The sequence below is a fragment of the Pholis gunnellus genome (genome assembly GCF_910591455.1).
Source record: "Pholis gunnellus genome assembly, chromosome: 7".
Taxonomy (NCBI): Eukaryota; Metazoa; Chordata; class Actinopteri; order Perciformes; family Pholidae; genus Pholis; species Pholis gunnellus.
Window position 1 is genome coordinate 21,176,196 of NC_136533.1, and position 17,659 is coordinate 21,193,854.

Here is a 17,659-nt window from a genome sequence, read left to right on the forward strand (position 1 = left end):
CTGTTGTATCGGTTCCCGCTGGTGCTCATTTGGCACACTTTCTGCGTTGCTGCACCTCCCCGAGGTGTCTTTTACGGCTGCCACCATGACAAAAGACGCCTAATGTTTCCTGGTGTCTGAGTATTTTTTTAAACCATTATGCTTAAACCATGTCTGCTTGCGCACATTTGCAGCTTTAATTAAATCCCTCTGCAAACTTTCCTATTTTATCTATAGCTTTAAGTGGTATTTACACACTGAGATCTCTTCTTGCTGGTTGCAGAGCAGTTTCACAACTCCGTTTTCAGTCAGTCGTCTGCTTTACAGATGTCGATAATTCTGATAATTCTGATAATTCTGATAATTCTGATAATGGTGGAACACATCATGAGTGTGGACTATGTGTGGCCCCTTCTCTATAGTGGTTCACCTGTAAAATGCCGGAGTATAAGTGTGTTTGTGTGTGTGTGTGTTTGGGGAAGGTCAATAAGACAGGAAAGGGAAAGAGAGATCAAGAGAGAGAGAGAGAGACAAAAAGATATAAGAGATAAGATTGACTTTTGACAGCTAGATAGATAGATAGATGTGCAAGAAAGACAAAGGGAGGGGGAAAGCAGAGAGAGAGAGAGAGAGAGAGAGAGAGAGAGAGAGAGAGAGAGAGAGAGCTGATAGATAAAGTGGCGGGGCGGGGAGGGGGGCGGTCGGCACGCAGCGATTGGAAAATATCGAAGACGCCGGGGGGGAGGGAGGGGTTTTAAAAAAAGAAGAAGAAAAAAAAAAGAGTAGGACGAGGGCGGGAGCATCTTGCGCTCTCGCGCTGCGTCTCTTCCTCTCGAGCCTTTTGTGTTTGAAACTCTCATATCTCACATATCAATAATTCAAGCGCGCGCGAGAGAAAGCAGACGGAGCTCCCCCCCCCCCCCCCCCCTCCGCGCGCTATGAGTTGTGCTGCCTCGTCACTCGTCCAGGGCCCCTCCGCACCGCGCGCGACTCCCGCTTATTGTGTTTCCAAGTGACAGAAAAGCTGCTGAGAAAGTAAGAAAAAAAGAAGAAAGGAACAGGTGAAAACTGGCGACTTGACCGGAGGTACGCGGGCAATAAACTGATTTTTTCGAAAAAAAACGGAGAGACGCAGAACAATTTACCGTCTGGTTTCCCCTCCAAGAGACTCCGCGAGGGAGAAACTGTTTGCAACGGGCTGATTAAATACAAGAAAACGGAGTGGCATCTAGTTGTGAAACAAGCCTCCTCAAGGTTCATCCGGGGAACACCTGGGAAACTCTTCCCACCTTACTTTTTTTTTTTTCAAGGGGAATAGACCCGCGGTTTAAGGTGCGAAGGCGACCGGAGAAGTTCGTCGTTCCGGTCCGGTATGTTGGCGTTTTGCTTGCTGAGTGCCGTGTGGCTCGCGGCGAGCCCGGCCCGCGCCCAGAACGAGACGGAACCAATCATCCTGGAGGGGAAGTGCCTCGTGGTGTGCGACTCCAACCCGGCTGCGGACCCCACGGGCACGGCGCTCGGGATCTCGGTGCGCTCGGGCAGCGCCAAGGTGGCGTTCTCCGCGGTCCGGAACACCAACCACGAGCCCTCCGAGATGAGCAACCGAACCATGGTCATCTACTTCGATCGGGTAGGAGCAAGACACATATATATATATATATTATATTATTTTTATATAACGTCCATTTTAAAATAATGACAATAGGAAGAAGAAAAAAAAAATCAAAGAAGCAAAATAAGTTTATAATTGTTTTCAGTCAGTCTTGTCAGTTTCTGCATGATCAAGGAATGATTGGCCTAGATCAGCGAACAGATGAAGTTTCAGATGAGCGTGCGTGTGTTTCACGTGTGGCGTGCTGGTGTGGCATTTGTCAAATAGCTTATGGAAGACGACAACTCGTAGCTATCAATGGATGGAGGAGTAGCGTGTCACAGAAACAAAAGAAGCAGGTTATTCGGCACCATTAACCATTAAATGACCTCATGGATCTTTAAAAAAAAGAGAAAGAAAGCCATGTGCAGTGAGGGTTAAACTTAGTCTAAGAGCATGTTGTGTAAACACCTTGAAACGTTCATAACACCAGGAATCCAGGACGGATAAGGTGGCTTGATATATATATATATATATATATATATATATATATATATATATATATATATATATATATATGCGCACAGCTGCATCTCGTGCACATGGTAGTGGTCTCGTGGACAGCAGCGGGCAGAGATACTGAAAGGTGGAGCGGAAATGAGTCTGTGTCGGTAACAATTCTTTTTATAGGTAATCCGTTCCCAAAGTGGTTGGGAAAGTATAGCCTCGAAGGCAAGCCTTTTGAATATTTCAACTTTTCTGAGCATGACAATATGGGATATGGGAACTGACATCTCGCCAAATAATTTAGTAACGGCAGGTCGCGAGGGCTCGGTCCTACCCGCCTGCCGTTAAAGGTTAACGCTCTCTCAAACTGCCGTTCAATTACACGCCATAGTTCGCCTCCGTCCATAAAACCAGTCATTTGGCTGCGGAGATGCATAATTGAAAAGTCAATTTGAAAGATTGATTAAGTTCCTTTTCATTTCCTATAAAGATTGGAAGTTCTGACAGAGGGGGGGGGGGGGGGGGGGGGGGGAGCCTAGATAAAAGCAGAGTTATTCCACTACATCAGTGAATCTGAATGCGTGGTCCCGGGCCAGGGGGGGGGGGGGGGGGGGGGCTTTATAGCCCTCTAACAAAACAAATGTGTGACATATCAATTTCAATAGGCTATCCTAGAAATTATTCACTTCAGAAAATGTACAATAATAGCATTGTTTCTGTCCTTGCAAATTAGCCAGTTCAATACTAAATATATCATGGTGAGATGACGAGAATACATCTTGTCGTTGTGTATTAGTCCACGTGGAAACATTTGGGATTGTTTGCTTTTTAACATGCGGGCTGTATATGGCTGAGTGCAAATACTGTGAAAGACACGAGCTGGATGAAGCAATGTTATCAATGAAATGTTGTCTTTCTTTCTTTCTTTTCTTCCTTCCAGGTTCTAGTAAATATTGGGAAGAACTTTGACGAGGAGAGAAGTAATTTCATCGCGCCGCGCAAAGGGATTTACAGTTTTAACTTCCACGTAGTGAAAGTCTACAACCGCCAAACTATACAGGTATGCCGCCTGTTCCTGCGTTTGTCTTTTTAATGTCCGTGTGTAATCTTCTGCGTCTGTGCTCGTGGACCACACCACGCGCCCCCCCGAGGCTGAGTTTTTTTTCTTCTTTTTTCCCCCTTTTTACGAAACTTGAATATCAGCCGCACTGGAAGTCATTTTGTTGATGTTTTGAGGTGTCTTTCCCGGGAGACCGTTATAGTCGCCCGCCGGCCCGATCATAATTAATCAATACATGCAGAGAGGACAGAGACAAATCAAGCGCGTGCAGCCGACAGGACGACGGGGTGCTGCGGTGAGCGCGAGGAGGGGGGGGGAGGCGCGCGCGGCTCCAGCAGCTACTTTCAGCACCGGGGACAGCGACGTCTCCTTCTCTCTCATTCTGTCTCCTCTCATTAAGAGAGGCAGCAGGCCGACTAAGATTTTTGATTATTTAGAAGATTAAAACATTAAGCACATTTTGAACAGAGCAAACAGAGACAGGCATTTTAATTATCTCTCTCTGACACACAACGCACTCATAGGGGTTTTATGTAGAACTGATAATAGTGTTTTCCACTTATTTGTTTCTCACACACACACACACACTGCCTGCAGTATGCCCCATCACAAGCCTCCTTTCATCCCACTAACAGCTCGTGTTCACTCTGCCTTAGATGCAGTCTCCACGTTCTTTTGATGTGTCAAGCGATGAAGCACTTGAGCAGTCTTAAGCCCATTTCCCGGATTTAACATGCACGTGATGACGCTTTACAAGTCACACAGCGTTGATTACAATGTATCTCTTGCTAATTAATCTGTTGTGTAATTATGCTGTTGGCTCCCCGGGGCTTTGACATTATGTTTTGCTACTTATATTTTATTATGGGAGTCTGGAATTAATTAGCATGGCAGCACCAGTAACAACAATAACAACAACAAGGAGGGTGGGCGATATGTGAGGGGGGGGGGGGGGCTGTGTCAAGCTCGCCGCATACTCTCATTTTTGTGTGACTGAACGCAAATAGGCCGCTAACACTTGACTCATGGCACTGAGATAATTAAGTCTGTCATGCAGAACGCAGTGACGATAATTAGGGATGCACCGATACCGATATCAGGCCGGACTGATTCAAAAAGCTGGATCGGATGTAACAATGGAGTCAACCTATTCATCACAAGTCTGTGTTTATTTACTATATAGATTATACACTGGTGTGTCTCATTTTTGACCAATTTGTTGCTGCATTTAAAAGGTTTACACTTGAATTGTAATCCTTGTGAATTTGAAGATTTCTCTCCAAGTTGCTGGTGTACGCTCTGTCGTTAAAGAGATAAATAACTCTGAAAATTCATATCGATGTATTTATTAGATATATTTAGTTTTACAAAGTTAGGAACGCCATGTTCAAGTCCAGTCGATGTTGCTTAACACATAAAAGACCGATCCCAGTCACTTCCACATAGTGAGGCATTAAGGCACGATATCGTCCGTTACCCAAAGCCCAGGTAACGTATCGTATCGGTGCATCCCAAGGGATAATGCTTGTCACCACACCGTACTCTAATTTGTGCCAATTTGCTGTGTTGTCATTATATAGCTACAGTATATCTATGAGATGTTGTTAGCAGTAAAACAGTGAAAGCGGGAGTAAAACGAGAAAAGCTTTCATTTTAATATTCTCCTGATCGTCTCACTTTTACAACCAGAATCTTAAGGCTACAGTACAACACTTTAGTTGAAATCATCTAAAATTAGTTTTTTTTTAGAAAACACCATTTCAAAACTGATTTAGAAACTTGTGGTTTTCTGTGAGAAAAGGCTGCGTTGTCTGTCACGTTTCTGACATGAAACAGGTGTAGGTTGTCCTCTCTCCTCCAAGCATCCAGCCTGTGTGCTGCTCACCCTTAACCTCTTCCACTCATCCTCCCATCCATCCAGCGCATCTGCTGTGTGGAAAACTCCCACTGTTTGATTGCCTTAGAGGCAGCTACTGTGGTGCGGGCGAGGGATGAGAGACAGCAGGGAAAGGAGAGCAGTGGGGATGGAGGGGATGGGACAGAGAGGACCGGATGAGAGTAAATGTAAAACGGGAAAAAAATAGATGAAATGAGGGACAGAGGGGAAGGAAGTCAAATGGAGAAAAAAGAAACGAAAGAAAGTGAATTAGAAAATGGAGAATGGAAAAAAAAAAATGGAAGGTAAATTTGGAACTGAAAAGGAGGGAGGATTGAGGGGAGGGACAGGAGACACACAACGAGAAAGGAGAGAAAATATGACAGATAGGAACAAAGGATGGACAGGAAGGGAAGAGAAGGAGAAGGTTCAGGCAGGGCAAAGAGAGAGTGAGAGGGAGCGAGAGAGCCACACATCATGAGTAACTATTGATCAGTGGATGCTGGGTGGATGTACAAAGGGAAGGAGAAACAGTTTGTTCCATCTCTCATCAGCCCTTTGCTGTGCAGAGATCTGTCCATGTACCCGTGAGGGGTGAGAGAAGAGACGTGGGTGTCAAAAAACAGCTACGAACTCAAAAGTCTCTGTTTGCATTTTGCCGAGCAATTAAATACAAATATTGCAAATTAAATACAGCACATCCTCTGATCTAAACAGTCACACTACCCATAATGCCACCCATCAGCGACGCCTAAACTTCCGCTAACGGATAACTTGCTTGCATTATTTCTGAAAATCACCTACAATATACATATCAAACGGGTTTCATTCCCGGTGGCAGCTATTTACATTTCCTACATGTACCACTGCTCTAAATTTGAAATCAAATAGAAACAAATGAATTATATATCCCTCGGTGAACATCTTGTACCTGCAGCTTGGAACAGAGAGCTCGTGGATCAGAAAGACAAACAGATGAGGCGCTGGTAGGGTATCAACACTCAGCGATGTGAGGTGTTCCCGAGATAGATGGGTGGGCTCCACAGTCGCGAGTGTGTCTTTCACTGTTTTCTGAAGACCATAATGCCTTCTATTGGAACTGAATAGAGGTGTTAAAGCGGGGTTAATGTGCCTTTTATTAACGTACTGTGCAGCAGCTTGAGTAATCAAAACATAAGCCAATAGTATCTTGATGTTGTTTGAAAAAAAGGGCCTTCTTCAGAGCACCGGATCCAAAATGTCAGAAAATATCCTTTTTTTTTGTCCAGGAAATGTGAAGGGAATGGAAAAATGAAATTAATCGCCGTTTCTCGTGGTTTTGTGGTGTGAATAAGTGGTGTTTTAAGAAAGTATTTTGAGAACCTAAGCCATTCAGAAATGGCATTCATGAAGCCTCGGGTCTCTGTATGGGTGAAGGCAACACAAGAAATGCCTCATGCTGTGTGTGCATTAGGCCTTCTGTAACTATCATTACACTGAGAGGCACTGCTCCAAGCTGTTGATGGAACACTGCACTGATAGTAGGAGATGTTTTTACCTCTAACGTGCTGCTCTTTGGGTTATAAGAAAATGTATTTTACATTTTGACCCAGAGCAGCTGCATCTGTCTGCAACAAAGCATAATCCGTTCAGCTCTTTGAGTACCAGCCCATGTCTGTGCTTTGGTTTCCAATACGCGCATTTTCATTCTCCGGCTCGGGTCGCTGGGGTCGATGTTGTTTTAATGCGGCATTTCACTCCTGAGAGTTAGCAAACATGCTCCGCTTTCAAATGCCATGCGGTTCATTCAGACCCGCAAATGCTACCCCTGTTGATTGCAGTGCGTGCTAAGGCAAGGAGCTTGTTTGTGCTAGCACAATGCTCTCGTATCATTTCAATTTCCTACTGTCATACCATGCTGTAAGATCAGATGTGTGTCTATGTGTGATTGTTAACAGTGTCAGTACCTACTGGGTTAAGTCATAGGAGAAATATATCGTTGTTGTGGATTTCTATATACGTTTGCTTTGCAACAGTAATCATTCTGAGGGAAGATATATATGTACTAAAATACTAAATCAAGTTCGTTTTAGTTGGATATACCTGTATGTTTTCACAGCACACAAACAGAAAGACCTAGAACTTTATGTCAGTAATTACATGTTTCATATAATCTATAATGAATGTCGTGTGAGTGTGATATATGAGTGCTGTCACAAAGTGCTTACGCCGTATAAGCACCACTTCATTAAAGCGTTGGCCGAATTCCGTTTTAAAAACACTTTTTAAAGATTGATGCGCGTATAGAACCACTGAGATGAAACATCCCTTCTCCTTAAATATCATCAAACAGTTTATTTAATATCATCTGAATCCCTATGCAGCTTTCCACTACTGCCAACAGACCGCTAAACGATGGCTAAACACAAACATGGCCGGCCTTGAAGTAGGAACGCTGGGAACACACGTATTAACATTAATAACACTGTCAAATTCATACTTTTTAATGTTACCCTTTGAGACAAAGTATCAATAATACTGTTAATACTGTGTTAAAGGTATATGATGTGCCAAACAGATCAAGATCACAGATCATGGTGTACCAGGAAAAATACTTTTTTTTTTTCATGTCGCAATAACTATATTTGTGGGTAGATATGTGGTTCCACAAACACTTAAGATGAACATTTTTAAGACTAATATATTTATAATAGTAAAGCATAATATTGCAAGTACACCATTTGAAATAACAATGACCTTTTGACTCTTAAAGATTTTCAGATATCAAAACATGTTGAAAATATCTAATGAATAAAATAAAACCACACAATCCAAACAATAAATACAATGGACTCTTCTCGATTTAGATGACAAAATGTGCAAGGTCTGCACAATGCATAGTCTGGAAATGGTAGGGAAAACGCTGCTGTATATTCTGGCATCATGTTGCTGAAATGTTGTCTACAACATGCCCGTAAACACAAAATGCAAAAATCAGAGGTCAGCAGAAAGGATTGAGGTCGTGTCCATGTATTTTATGATAAGTAATTATTGAGACAGGCCTAATCTAGAGGCCCAACTTCCTGTTTCTACTCTGGAAAAAGACAAACAACATACGTGGCAATTACAACAATAGCCTGGGACAAGGATCAATCGATGGAGTGAAATAAAGTGACTGTTCACATAACTGACTAATTCTAAAATGCAGCTTGATTGTTAAGTTACTCTTTACTCTGTAAATCAGAGAAACAAAGTAGAAAAAGAATGCGTCACCGCGCTCCCAACGTACTACAGCTGTGTCCGTGGGAAGTCGAGCAGTGTGTTGATGCGTTGCACGTGTGTGAACACAACGAGCGCCATGAACTGTGCTATGACTAAGAAAAAAATTGAAATACACCAGTGTTCTGCTTTTGGCTCTGACAGCGTTCATCCCATACAATGGAGATGCGGGGAAATGAAAGGCGAGCCAAAGCACACATAAATAAACACCTTATCTGTTCCGATGTCCTCTTGCCTTTGAAACGGTGGAAGGAGAAAGCGGGAGGAAAAGACAGGCTAGTGGAGTTGTAACTGTAACTGAGAGACGGTATATTCTGGGAGATGTCAGGCCTCACACACAAGCACTGGATCCTAGCAGCTTGCTTGTGAGCTTGTTTCAAGGGCGCGTATGGAAGACTCTGCTGCACTGAGGTATTCTTTTTAGCCATGTTAGCGTCATGGTTCTTGGGATGGCAATGTTTGGTCGGTCGGTCCAACACTGAAACGTCTCAAATACAGGATGGATTTTTTTACAGACATTCATGGTCCTCAGAGGATGAACCCTACTGACTTTGGTGATGCCTGACTTTTCCTCTGGTGCCACCAGCGGGTCAGAGTTTTCACTTAACTGACCTGTGTTGCATGTCGCACCCCTCCCTCGCTGTCTCCTGGTTTCCTGTCTGCCACGTCAAAACCAACTATTCAATTAAATGTGCTCAAAAATAGTATTAAACGAACAAGGATTGTTTTTAGATCCATACATCCATTATAATCTGGATACACCAATTCAACCCATGCAGGGTACTTTATGCTAACCATATTTACAGTTAAGTGATATTCATTGATGTCATCATTTAGAAGCAAGGAAGGAAGATGATTACTTTTTGAAAAGTATTCCAAAAGGTCAGACACAAAAACACGTGTCTTTCAGTTCACACTGCTTCTTTTGTCTCATGTGACGTTTTAATGGATTTATTTGGGTGTAAATACGGTGGCTACCAAAGTGGTGACTCGTCCATTGAAATGATCCATTGTCCAGGCATGCGTCACCTTATTTTGCGAAAGTTGCCGTGTTTAATTCAAATTAGGCAATCTACCTGATTCGTGCAGATCCGATGAGTTGGAGTCAGTCACACAATGGCGAGCTCAAATGAAACGCTGGAGCTGGAGGACCCTGCTTTCAAGCAGCCTCTTTGCATGGTTTACTTCTATAATAGATGAAGCCTCTGATCTTCTGTTTTTACAATGTATGTCATTGTCTGCACACACACACACACACACACACACACACTTGCACAGTAACACACACCAAACCAGCCAGCCAGATGCTTGGTTCCATTTTTATTCAATCAACCTGTGCTCAGTCTCCTTCAGTTTGGCAGAACATTATAGAAAGCTGCTCTGGTCTGTGCTCATGTGTGAAAGAGAAGAAGAGATGTCTGAGAGAAAAAAAAACGTATTCTTTGAATATTCATTGCCTTTTAATGGAACAAGATTATTACAAAGATCCAACAAAAGTGAGCCATGAGGAGTGTAGACATAGTCTGAAAAAGTACATTTACATTTCTTGCCAACTGCTCTTTTGGCCTAAAGCGACGTGTATCTTAATCAATTAGAATGTCTCTTCGGTCTCTGCTGATCAATAATATAATAATTACAAAAATACTCATTAAAAGCTACATGCTAAACATTTCAGGAAGCCAAATGATGTATTCAACAGGAATGTTCCATGATGTGTTTCCGGATCGCAACCTCTACAACTTCTTCTTCTCTGTTTCCTGGCAGAATACAGCCATGTGTAGCAAACACGCCACTTTATGACCAACCTATGTTGTAGCTGAGTCCCCCCCCCCCCCCCCCCCTCCCCGAACCTGGTACCTGAACCTCTCGTTTGGACAGCAGTTGTGCTCAGTTCAAAGAATGCTGTGCTGCCTTAATGTGGTATTTCGGTGGCTTCTGGTGCCCGTCAGATATATTGGACAAGAGTGCAAATACTGTATGAAAACAATTGTGTGGATTTTGGGGACGAGGGAACGTGGACTGCTGGGCATTTTAACAGCGGCACACGTTTGTAAAGGCAGTCGCCTCCAATTGGTCCACAAACGTTGTTCATCATTCATCGTCAGGTCTCGTTAATTCCGATAGCGTGGCCGGGATTTACTGTAACTACAGTCCATTTACCATTAGTCTTTGTGGTCAGAGTGGTTGGATCTGACACAGCCTCCCTCAGTCAGGGCCTGCGTTCAGCACGAGGTAATGAACTCTAGGTTTTTTGGTGCGTTCGTTGTAAAGGCTGTTAAGAGCCATCTGCTCTCGTTGAAGTGGCTTAATTAATTGTCCTCTTTTGAGGTGTTTTGGCAGCTGATTCAGAGTTGCATATTTTGCCTTTCACCAAACTGAAAAAAGAAGTATGGGTGAAGGCTTTGCCCAGTGGTTTCCTAAAACGAACGCTGTTGTTCCCTGAGGCAATATTGATGAAGATTTGCTGACATTTGTAAGATCTGTTTTGGTGCCCTGGTCTACAATGTAAATAGCTTAGTAAACTTCTGACCTTTGCTTTAGTCGCCTCCTTGTTTTTTTTTTTTTTAAAGCTGCTGTGAGGAACTTTAATGTTCTGTTTGGCTGTCCCTCTGGACTAAAGCAGAAGTGTTTCAGAGAAAACCCCTCATTTTACTGACAGTCTGCTCCGCTCAGTCCTTGTTCCGCCTGCCTTCCCTCCAGACGGCCCAGCAACACGGCTGGACCTCTTAAACAATAAGAGACGAGCGTATGCAATATCTACTAAAAGCTAATAAGAAATATAAACTCCAATACATTGATTGATGATAGACCCTCTTAATGTCACAACCTCGTGTGGTTCAGTACTATCTTTTTAAACGGGATCTTTTTTTCCCGATAGACCTTTTTCACACAGGTCCTGCCCATAACATTAGCAATGGCTTTGTTCCATTCAAGTGTCCCCATAAGCCATGACAGTGTGACAGTGTCAGCCAGCACGAACACCACCCGGATCCTGGAGCTGAGGCAGCACTCATTTCATCATTTACTCCCGGGCCATGTCAAGATGTCTTCCACAATAGGGGCTCATACACCTACACATGTTTGCTAGATGGTACTCGATGGAAAGCATACTTTAATCATTTTCAAATTAATTTTGACTGCTAATGCAGTGATAATGTCATTACAGAGCATCCCACTGTAGCGACTTCTATAAACAGACAGATATGCTGCACACAAACACCCTATTACTGTAAGGTATTTAGGATCTTGAGGCATTATAGCATCTGTCCTCTATTTATGGACTAATTCCATCCCCCAAAAAAATGCTGATTAAAAATGCTTATAAAACACAGCTGTGGCCCACTGAGAGTTGCATGGTGGTTAATTGCGTTTCTGGATTGTATTGCTAGAAAGCACCTACTTGAGGTTTTCACAACATCTGCTGACGAGGTGAATCGACTAAAAGAGCAGAAATCTAAAAAACCAAAAAGCTTGTGGAGAGCACTGAATATATGTGCAGAGCTGACCTAAATAAAGTCTCCTGGCCAGCACAGATATTATTTATTTTCCCAAAATGCAAAGCACGCCGCCAGAAATTGTGAGTTTCCTCATTGAAAGTCGGCAGCAGGCGACTAGTTGTGGGTAATAATCCTTTTAGCCAGCATCACCATAACTCAACAACATTCATTACAAGCAGCACCACTGTAAAACCATGCAGAATAGAGCTTTATTGATCACTATGCCAGCAGTAAGCAGCTGCTGATGACTAACGCTCCTGTTGATACGAGCTCAAACACAGCATGTATCCACAATAAATAGATGTTGCAACATCAAGACGGTGATAAGCTTTTATTGTTGAACAATAATAAAAAAAATGGTGATGAGTCAAGTTTAGTTTCTAGAAGTTCACAATAGACACAGTTTGTACTGCCAACTCCTGAATGAGCTCGAAGGAACTTTGCTTCGAACTTTAGAAAACGGCCCCGCTTATGGGAAGCCTGGACATTTTTAGAGACAGAGGGTGTCATGGGGCCCCCAGACAGAAGCGCCATTATGTATGTATCCGTCATTCGCGTCCGTCTGCATCAAGACTGTGGAGGGAGAGACGGTCGAGAAAATTACAAAGAGGAACGAGAGGTGACAAGAAAGAGATCTGAGTGGAAGGAAAAGGATCTTGAGTTAAAGGAAAAGGGGGAGGAATCAAAAAAGGAAATGAGACGGGGGGGGGAGGGACAAAAAGAAGACAGACAAAAAAAAACAGAGACAGAAAAAGTATCATTGTCACGTCAAGACAGTCGACTGGACAGGAATTGATGATGCAATAACAGGATGTCATCGTGTCGTTGGCATTAAGTGCTGCGCTGAGACGTCAGGCGCTTTCTATTTACATATGGAGAGCCAGATTGTTCTCTCAATCTCAATCTCTCTTCCCTCCGACCTCCTTCCGGCCGTTTCACCCTTTCTCTGTCTCTCTTTCCCTCTTTTTTATCTTCCTCCTCCCCGTTCGCTCTCTCCGTTACTCAGCCAGTTAATTGGTGCTTATGCATTAATGAATGCAGATCGATTGAGGCCTGACACGATGCGCAGCCCTATTATCATGCTTTCATATTTATGGTTGGCAATTGTAAGGGTGTATAGTTGACAGTGTGTGTGTGTGTGTGTGTGTGTGAGAGAGAGAGAGAGAGAGAGAGAGAGAGAGAAAGAGGGAAACAGTTTTTTTGTGTGTGGTGACCACAGTCTCATCCTTCCAAAGCTACTGTCACAGCTTTATTAGAGCTATACATCACTGGCACACACCACACACTGACCCGTTTTGGCTGTATGCGCGTGTGTGTGTGTGTGTGTGTGTGTGTGTGTGTGTGTGTGTGTGTGAGAGAGAGAGAGAAGACAGAAAGAGAGATCTGAACTGCACTGTTTTTCTGTAAATGCTCCGCCGATTGTACATGTTGACAACAGTATCATTCTGCGTATTCTTGGTTTAGATATCAATAAAAGCAGTCAGGTTGACAGTAACAGACACACTGATATGGAATCCAAACAGGAGACACAAACATGCTGCATTTTGACCACAGCGATCAGTTTGAAGCCGCTGCTGTGACTCTGAATAATATCCTCTCCTGTTTATGACTGGACTTAATGAACTGCTCTACCTGCTCCCTGCACCACATCTCACAGGGCAGCTTCGTGGACCGTTGCAGTAGACAATCATTTTGTCTTTTATATTATGGCATAAAGTCCAGACTTGCTTCTTAACCTGACAAAAATCCCCAAATCCCACGAGCACTGTGGCTCTGTCAGTTAGCAGCCTCGTCATGCTTTAACAGAGTCAACGTGCCACAAGGCCTTTATTGTATAACTGATAGACCCACATTCTATAAGAAACAGAGTCCAGGTGTGACCGGTGCTCGTGTGTGAGCAACAAGGGAGTTTACATGACTGACTGAAAGAGAGGAAGATTGTGTGCGTTGTGTGTGTATAGAGGGGGAAACACTTACAAACCTTCACCCATTCCCTGAACACACATATTGAGAGCTCCACATAAGTGACTTGGGTGAATGGTTGGATAGGTAGGAGGGTGGATTTAGTCTGCATGGTGTGTGTGTGTGTGTGTTTTTGTGTGTGTGTGTGTGTGTGTGTGTGTGTGTGTGTGTGTGTGTGTGTGTGTGTGTGTGTGTGTGTGTGTGTGTGTGTGTGTGTGTGTGTGTGTGTGTGTGTGTGTGTGTGTGTGTGTGTGTGTGTGTGTGTGTGCGTGCTTGTGAATGTGTCCGAGGGTAACAGAGTGATGTGGTGATGCTAGCTTTTCTTTGTCTGTTCATCCATCTATCTATCTATCCACCTACCTCTGCTCCCCTCCTTTTACGTCTATTTGATATTGTCATCTGGAGGTTAATGAGGCTAACTTGAAGCCTTTGGCTGCACCTCTCCATAACAATGTTCTCTTTTGCGTCTGTCATCGGCATTGTAAAAATATTGTGCTCAGCTTGACATTTTGGATCGGGGGAGGAAGTACTGGATATTTTTAGACTGGCCTGCTTTAAGTCTGCTTGATTTGCTGCAAGAAAGAGGCAGACGTTGCAGTAAATGACATGTTTGTCATGTTTTTAAATGACATGTTTGTCTTTTGCTGTAGCTGTTGTAATCTAGCAGTCATCGAGCACCACTAAAAAGTTTTAAAGAAATTAGATAGACCGGGAATGATTGAAATCACATCCCAGATCTCTACTATACCACGCCCCTGAAACAGGTTTCGTACTCGTTTCCTTCACTCACATCCAGAGTGTTATCTGGAGCGATGTCAGCTATTGATGATGGCTGACATCCAAATTTGTTGACGCGATTAGCGCTCGTCTCCGGCTCCTCTGTGATATTCGTAAGCAATCAAGATAGATCCTAATTAATTTTTACTGTAAGACGCCTTCACTCATTATCGCAGTTGCATTCAAGTCGGTGCGCTCTGCTGGTGTAAACTAGACACGAGGTGGCATCGCTGGTTTTAGCGGCACCATTATCAGCTGTCCTGGGAAATTATCGGCAACTTTTGCACAGATGTCAATAGTGTGCATCCCTGCAACATATAGGAACAGGTGGTAAACCAATTCCTTTATTAAACCACTTATTTACACCGCAGCTGCTTCATCAAGACCGTCCACATGTTCAGTTATTCCTTATCTGTGTCTCTCCTTCACTGTGAAGCCGCTGCAAGTACAGTTTGAAACCGGCTGCCACCGGTGACCTCTCCTTGTTTGTGAGGAGTGTTTTATGTCACTGCTTTAGAGGCTGGGACTATAGTTGCCGGCTCCGGGCTGCAGAGGGAGGAACAATATGGGTCAGAAGAGGGAGTAAGAAACTGTCAAAGTGAAAAGTGGAAGTTGAATAAACATGTACGCGGAGGAGAGTTATTTTCCCCCACAGAACGAGATGTGCTCAGAGCCAAGTTCAGGTCACACAGCCAAAACAAAGCTCTCTTCTTCTATCACCGAGTGATGCATCCGTGGCCCCATGTGAGTCTCAAATGACTATTGCTTATACACTGCATCCTGTACAGAACAGTAGGTGTATGAAATACACACAATCTGCTTTAATACATCTGTTGCGGCCTTAACTGACTACATTTATTTTGTAGTGTGGTTCCACCCTGATGATTAAAAAGACATGGTTTAAGTACAGTCTGAGTGTTTTCCATCAAATTCAAAGACTGGCTGTTCAGAACACACACACACACACACACACACACACACACACACACACACACACACATTCAGTCTGAGTCGCTATCTTCAGCTTGCTATTAAGAGGAGTGCTGGGCCAAGAGAGCTCTCGACTCTGACAGGCTCTCCATATCCTGCACACACACACACACACACACACACACACATCCTCTCCCTCTCTTATGACCATCAGGTAGAAGGAGGTGCATAAGTGTATAATTATGGGATGTTTATGACTGTTTTCCATCACTTGGCAACTGTTTTACAATTTCTTGTATAATAAAAATATATATTCACATATTTAGAGCTCAGATGTGAATTTCTGTCTGAACTGAACTGTGGAATGACGATAATGTAAAGATGATGTTCATTTCGTAAATTATGGTCGCATTTAGAGTAAAGCAGACAATAAAAGCATTATTTTAAACGTCTTAAATGTCATGTTCAGTGATTGGCTGTCCTTAGCTCCACCCTCTCATGTCACTTCTGGTTCCAAAAAAACCAAGATGGCGACATGTGTACTCGCCAAAACACAGAAGTGACTCGCACGGCCACGGGTGATAAAGCAGGAAGGCAGGCGAGAGGTTCGTTCTTCTCTGAATATTAACAATAAATAACATAATAATAATAATATTTAACGATATAAATAATAAATACAGAAGACCACTGTTTGTTTCCTGTTTCCAGCTGCAAGTTAACTTTGTCTTGTTGCCTGACCACAATTGTTCCCTGAACATCACCGTGTGTTTATTATAGGAACCATGACGTCGAAGGTCCACCAATCATAAACTGCAGTAGTCATTTTAAACCCGATGTTTCCTTCACCTTAACTAAGCTAACCGTGATCTTTCCCTAAAGTTCACCAAGTGGTTTTGGGCCTAAACCTAATCAACACTGTTGCATCATAATATCTTTCAATGATGGGATTTGGGACACTTGAACATATCAGCTGCTTTATTTGTAGACTTCTTTCAGACATATTTGTCAGATTAGTGATTCCCTATAAACAGTTTGTGCTTTTTGGCACTCTTTGAAACCGCTGCTTTTCAAAAAGGAATTGGAGCCGCAGTTTAAATGTCAGGATGACAAAGCTGACTCAGCAATGGTTCTACATATTTCCCCCTCCCTGAGGCCGCTGTGTGTTTCTCTCTTCAAGCAGCGAGTTTGCTCACAAGGAAGGCGAGTAATCTCACAGGTTTTATAAGGTGTGATCTGGCATAAACAGACATTTCCAAAATTCATCTCAGTTTGTTTTAACACTGCATCGGTGCCGGGGGGGGGGGCATATCCAGGCAGCGCTCGATGTTCCGCTGTTGCTCAAAAGAGGAGTGATGAAAGCCGCTGTCTGGTGTGTGTGTGTGTGTGTGTCGGCCGGCCTGAGAAAGGGAGGGGATGCGTCACTGACAGCTACTTCTCTTTGTAAGAAGATGATGTTATTCCCCCGTCGAAACATTTGTCGAGTCAGACACAGTGTGTGTGAACGTCTCTCCAAGTCATTGTTCAATTCTCCGAATTGAAAAGAAAGGAAGCGCACACACACAAAATATGATGATGTGCAGACAGCACAAAGCTGCTCCACATAAATGTAATATTCTGTTGTGTCATCGTCACCATCATAACAGCAACGCATTGCTGCATTTTTCATAATGAAATTACTTCAGGATTTGAAGAAATCTTGCAGCTCGACCAGGAAGTCTAAAAATATGTGCCTACGTGTGTGTGTGTGTGTGTGATGTCTATTTTCCCTCCGTGAACTATCTCTCCTCTTCCTCCTCATCCAGGTGAGCCTGATGCACAACGGCTGGCCGGTGATTTCAGCATTTGCCGGCGACCAGGATGTGACGCGCGAGGCGGCCAGCAATGGTGTTCTGATCCAGATGGAGAAGGGAGACCGGGCCTACCTCAAACTGGAGAGAGGAAACCTAATGGGAGGATGGAAATACTCCACCTTCTCCGGCTTCCTGGTGTTCCCCGTGTAGAGCGAGAGGGGGGAGGGGGAGGGGGGGGGGGGGTCGAGGAAGAGGAGGAGCAAATGGGGTTGGAAACAAAACGAGGAGGAGCTGGTGGAAGACGGAAAGTGTGATGACGACGACGGGAGGGGGGGGGGGGGAGGAGGGAAGAGAAAAGGATGTGAATAAGACGGTGGAAAAGAAGAAAGAAAGATGAGGGAATGTGACAACAGACTCTGAGAGATGTTAGAG

The 17,659-nt window shown here is 43.6% G+C and overlaps 1 protein-coding gene across 1 annotated transcript; it reads left to right on the plus strand.

Annotated features, from left to right (window-relative positions):
- Positions 1 to 1,351: 1,351 nt before the first annotated feature.
- cbln1 (cerebellin 1 precursor) lies at positions 1,352 to 17,437 on the plus strand (the record flags this gene model as incomplete). The annotated part of the gene is made up of 3 exons (XM_079163001.1): positions 1,352 to 1,609; positions 3,018 to 3,137; positions 17,240 to 17,437. The coding sequence occupies 3 exons, from the start codon at positions 1,352 to 1,354 to the stop codon at positions 17,435 to 17,437; spliced, it is 576 nt and encodes a 191-aa protein (XP_079019127.1).
- Positions 17,438 to 17,659: the final 222 nt, after the last annotated feature.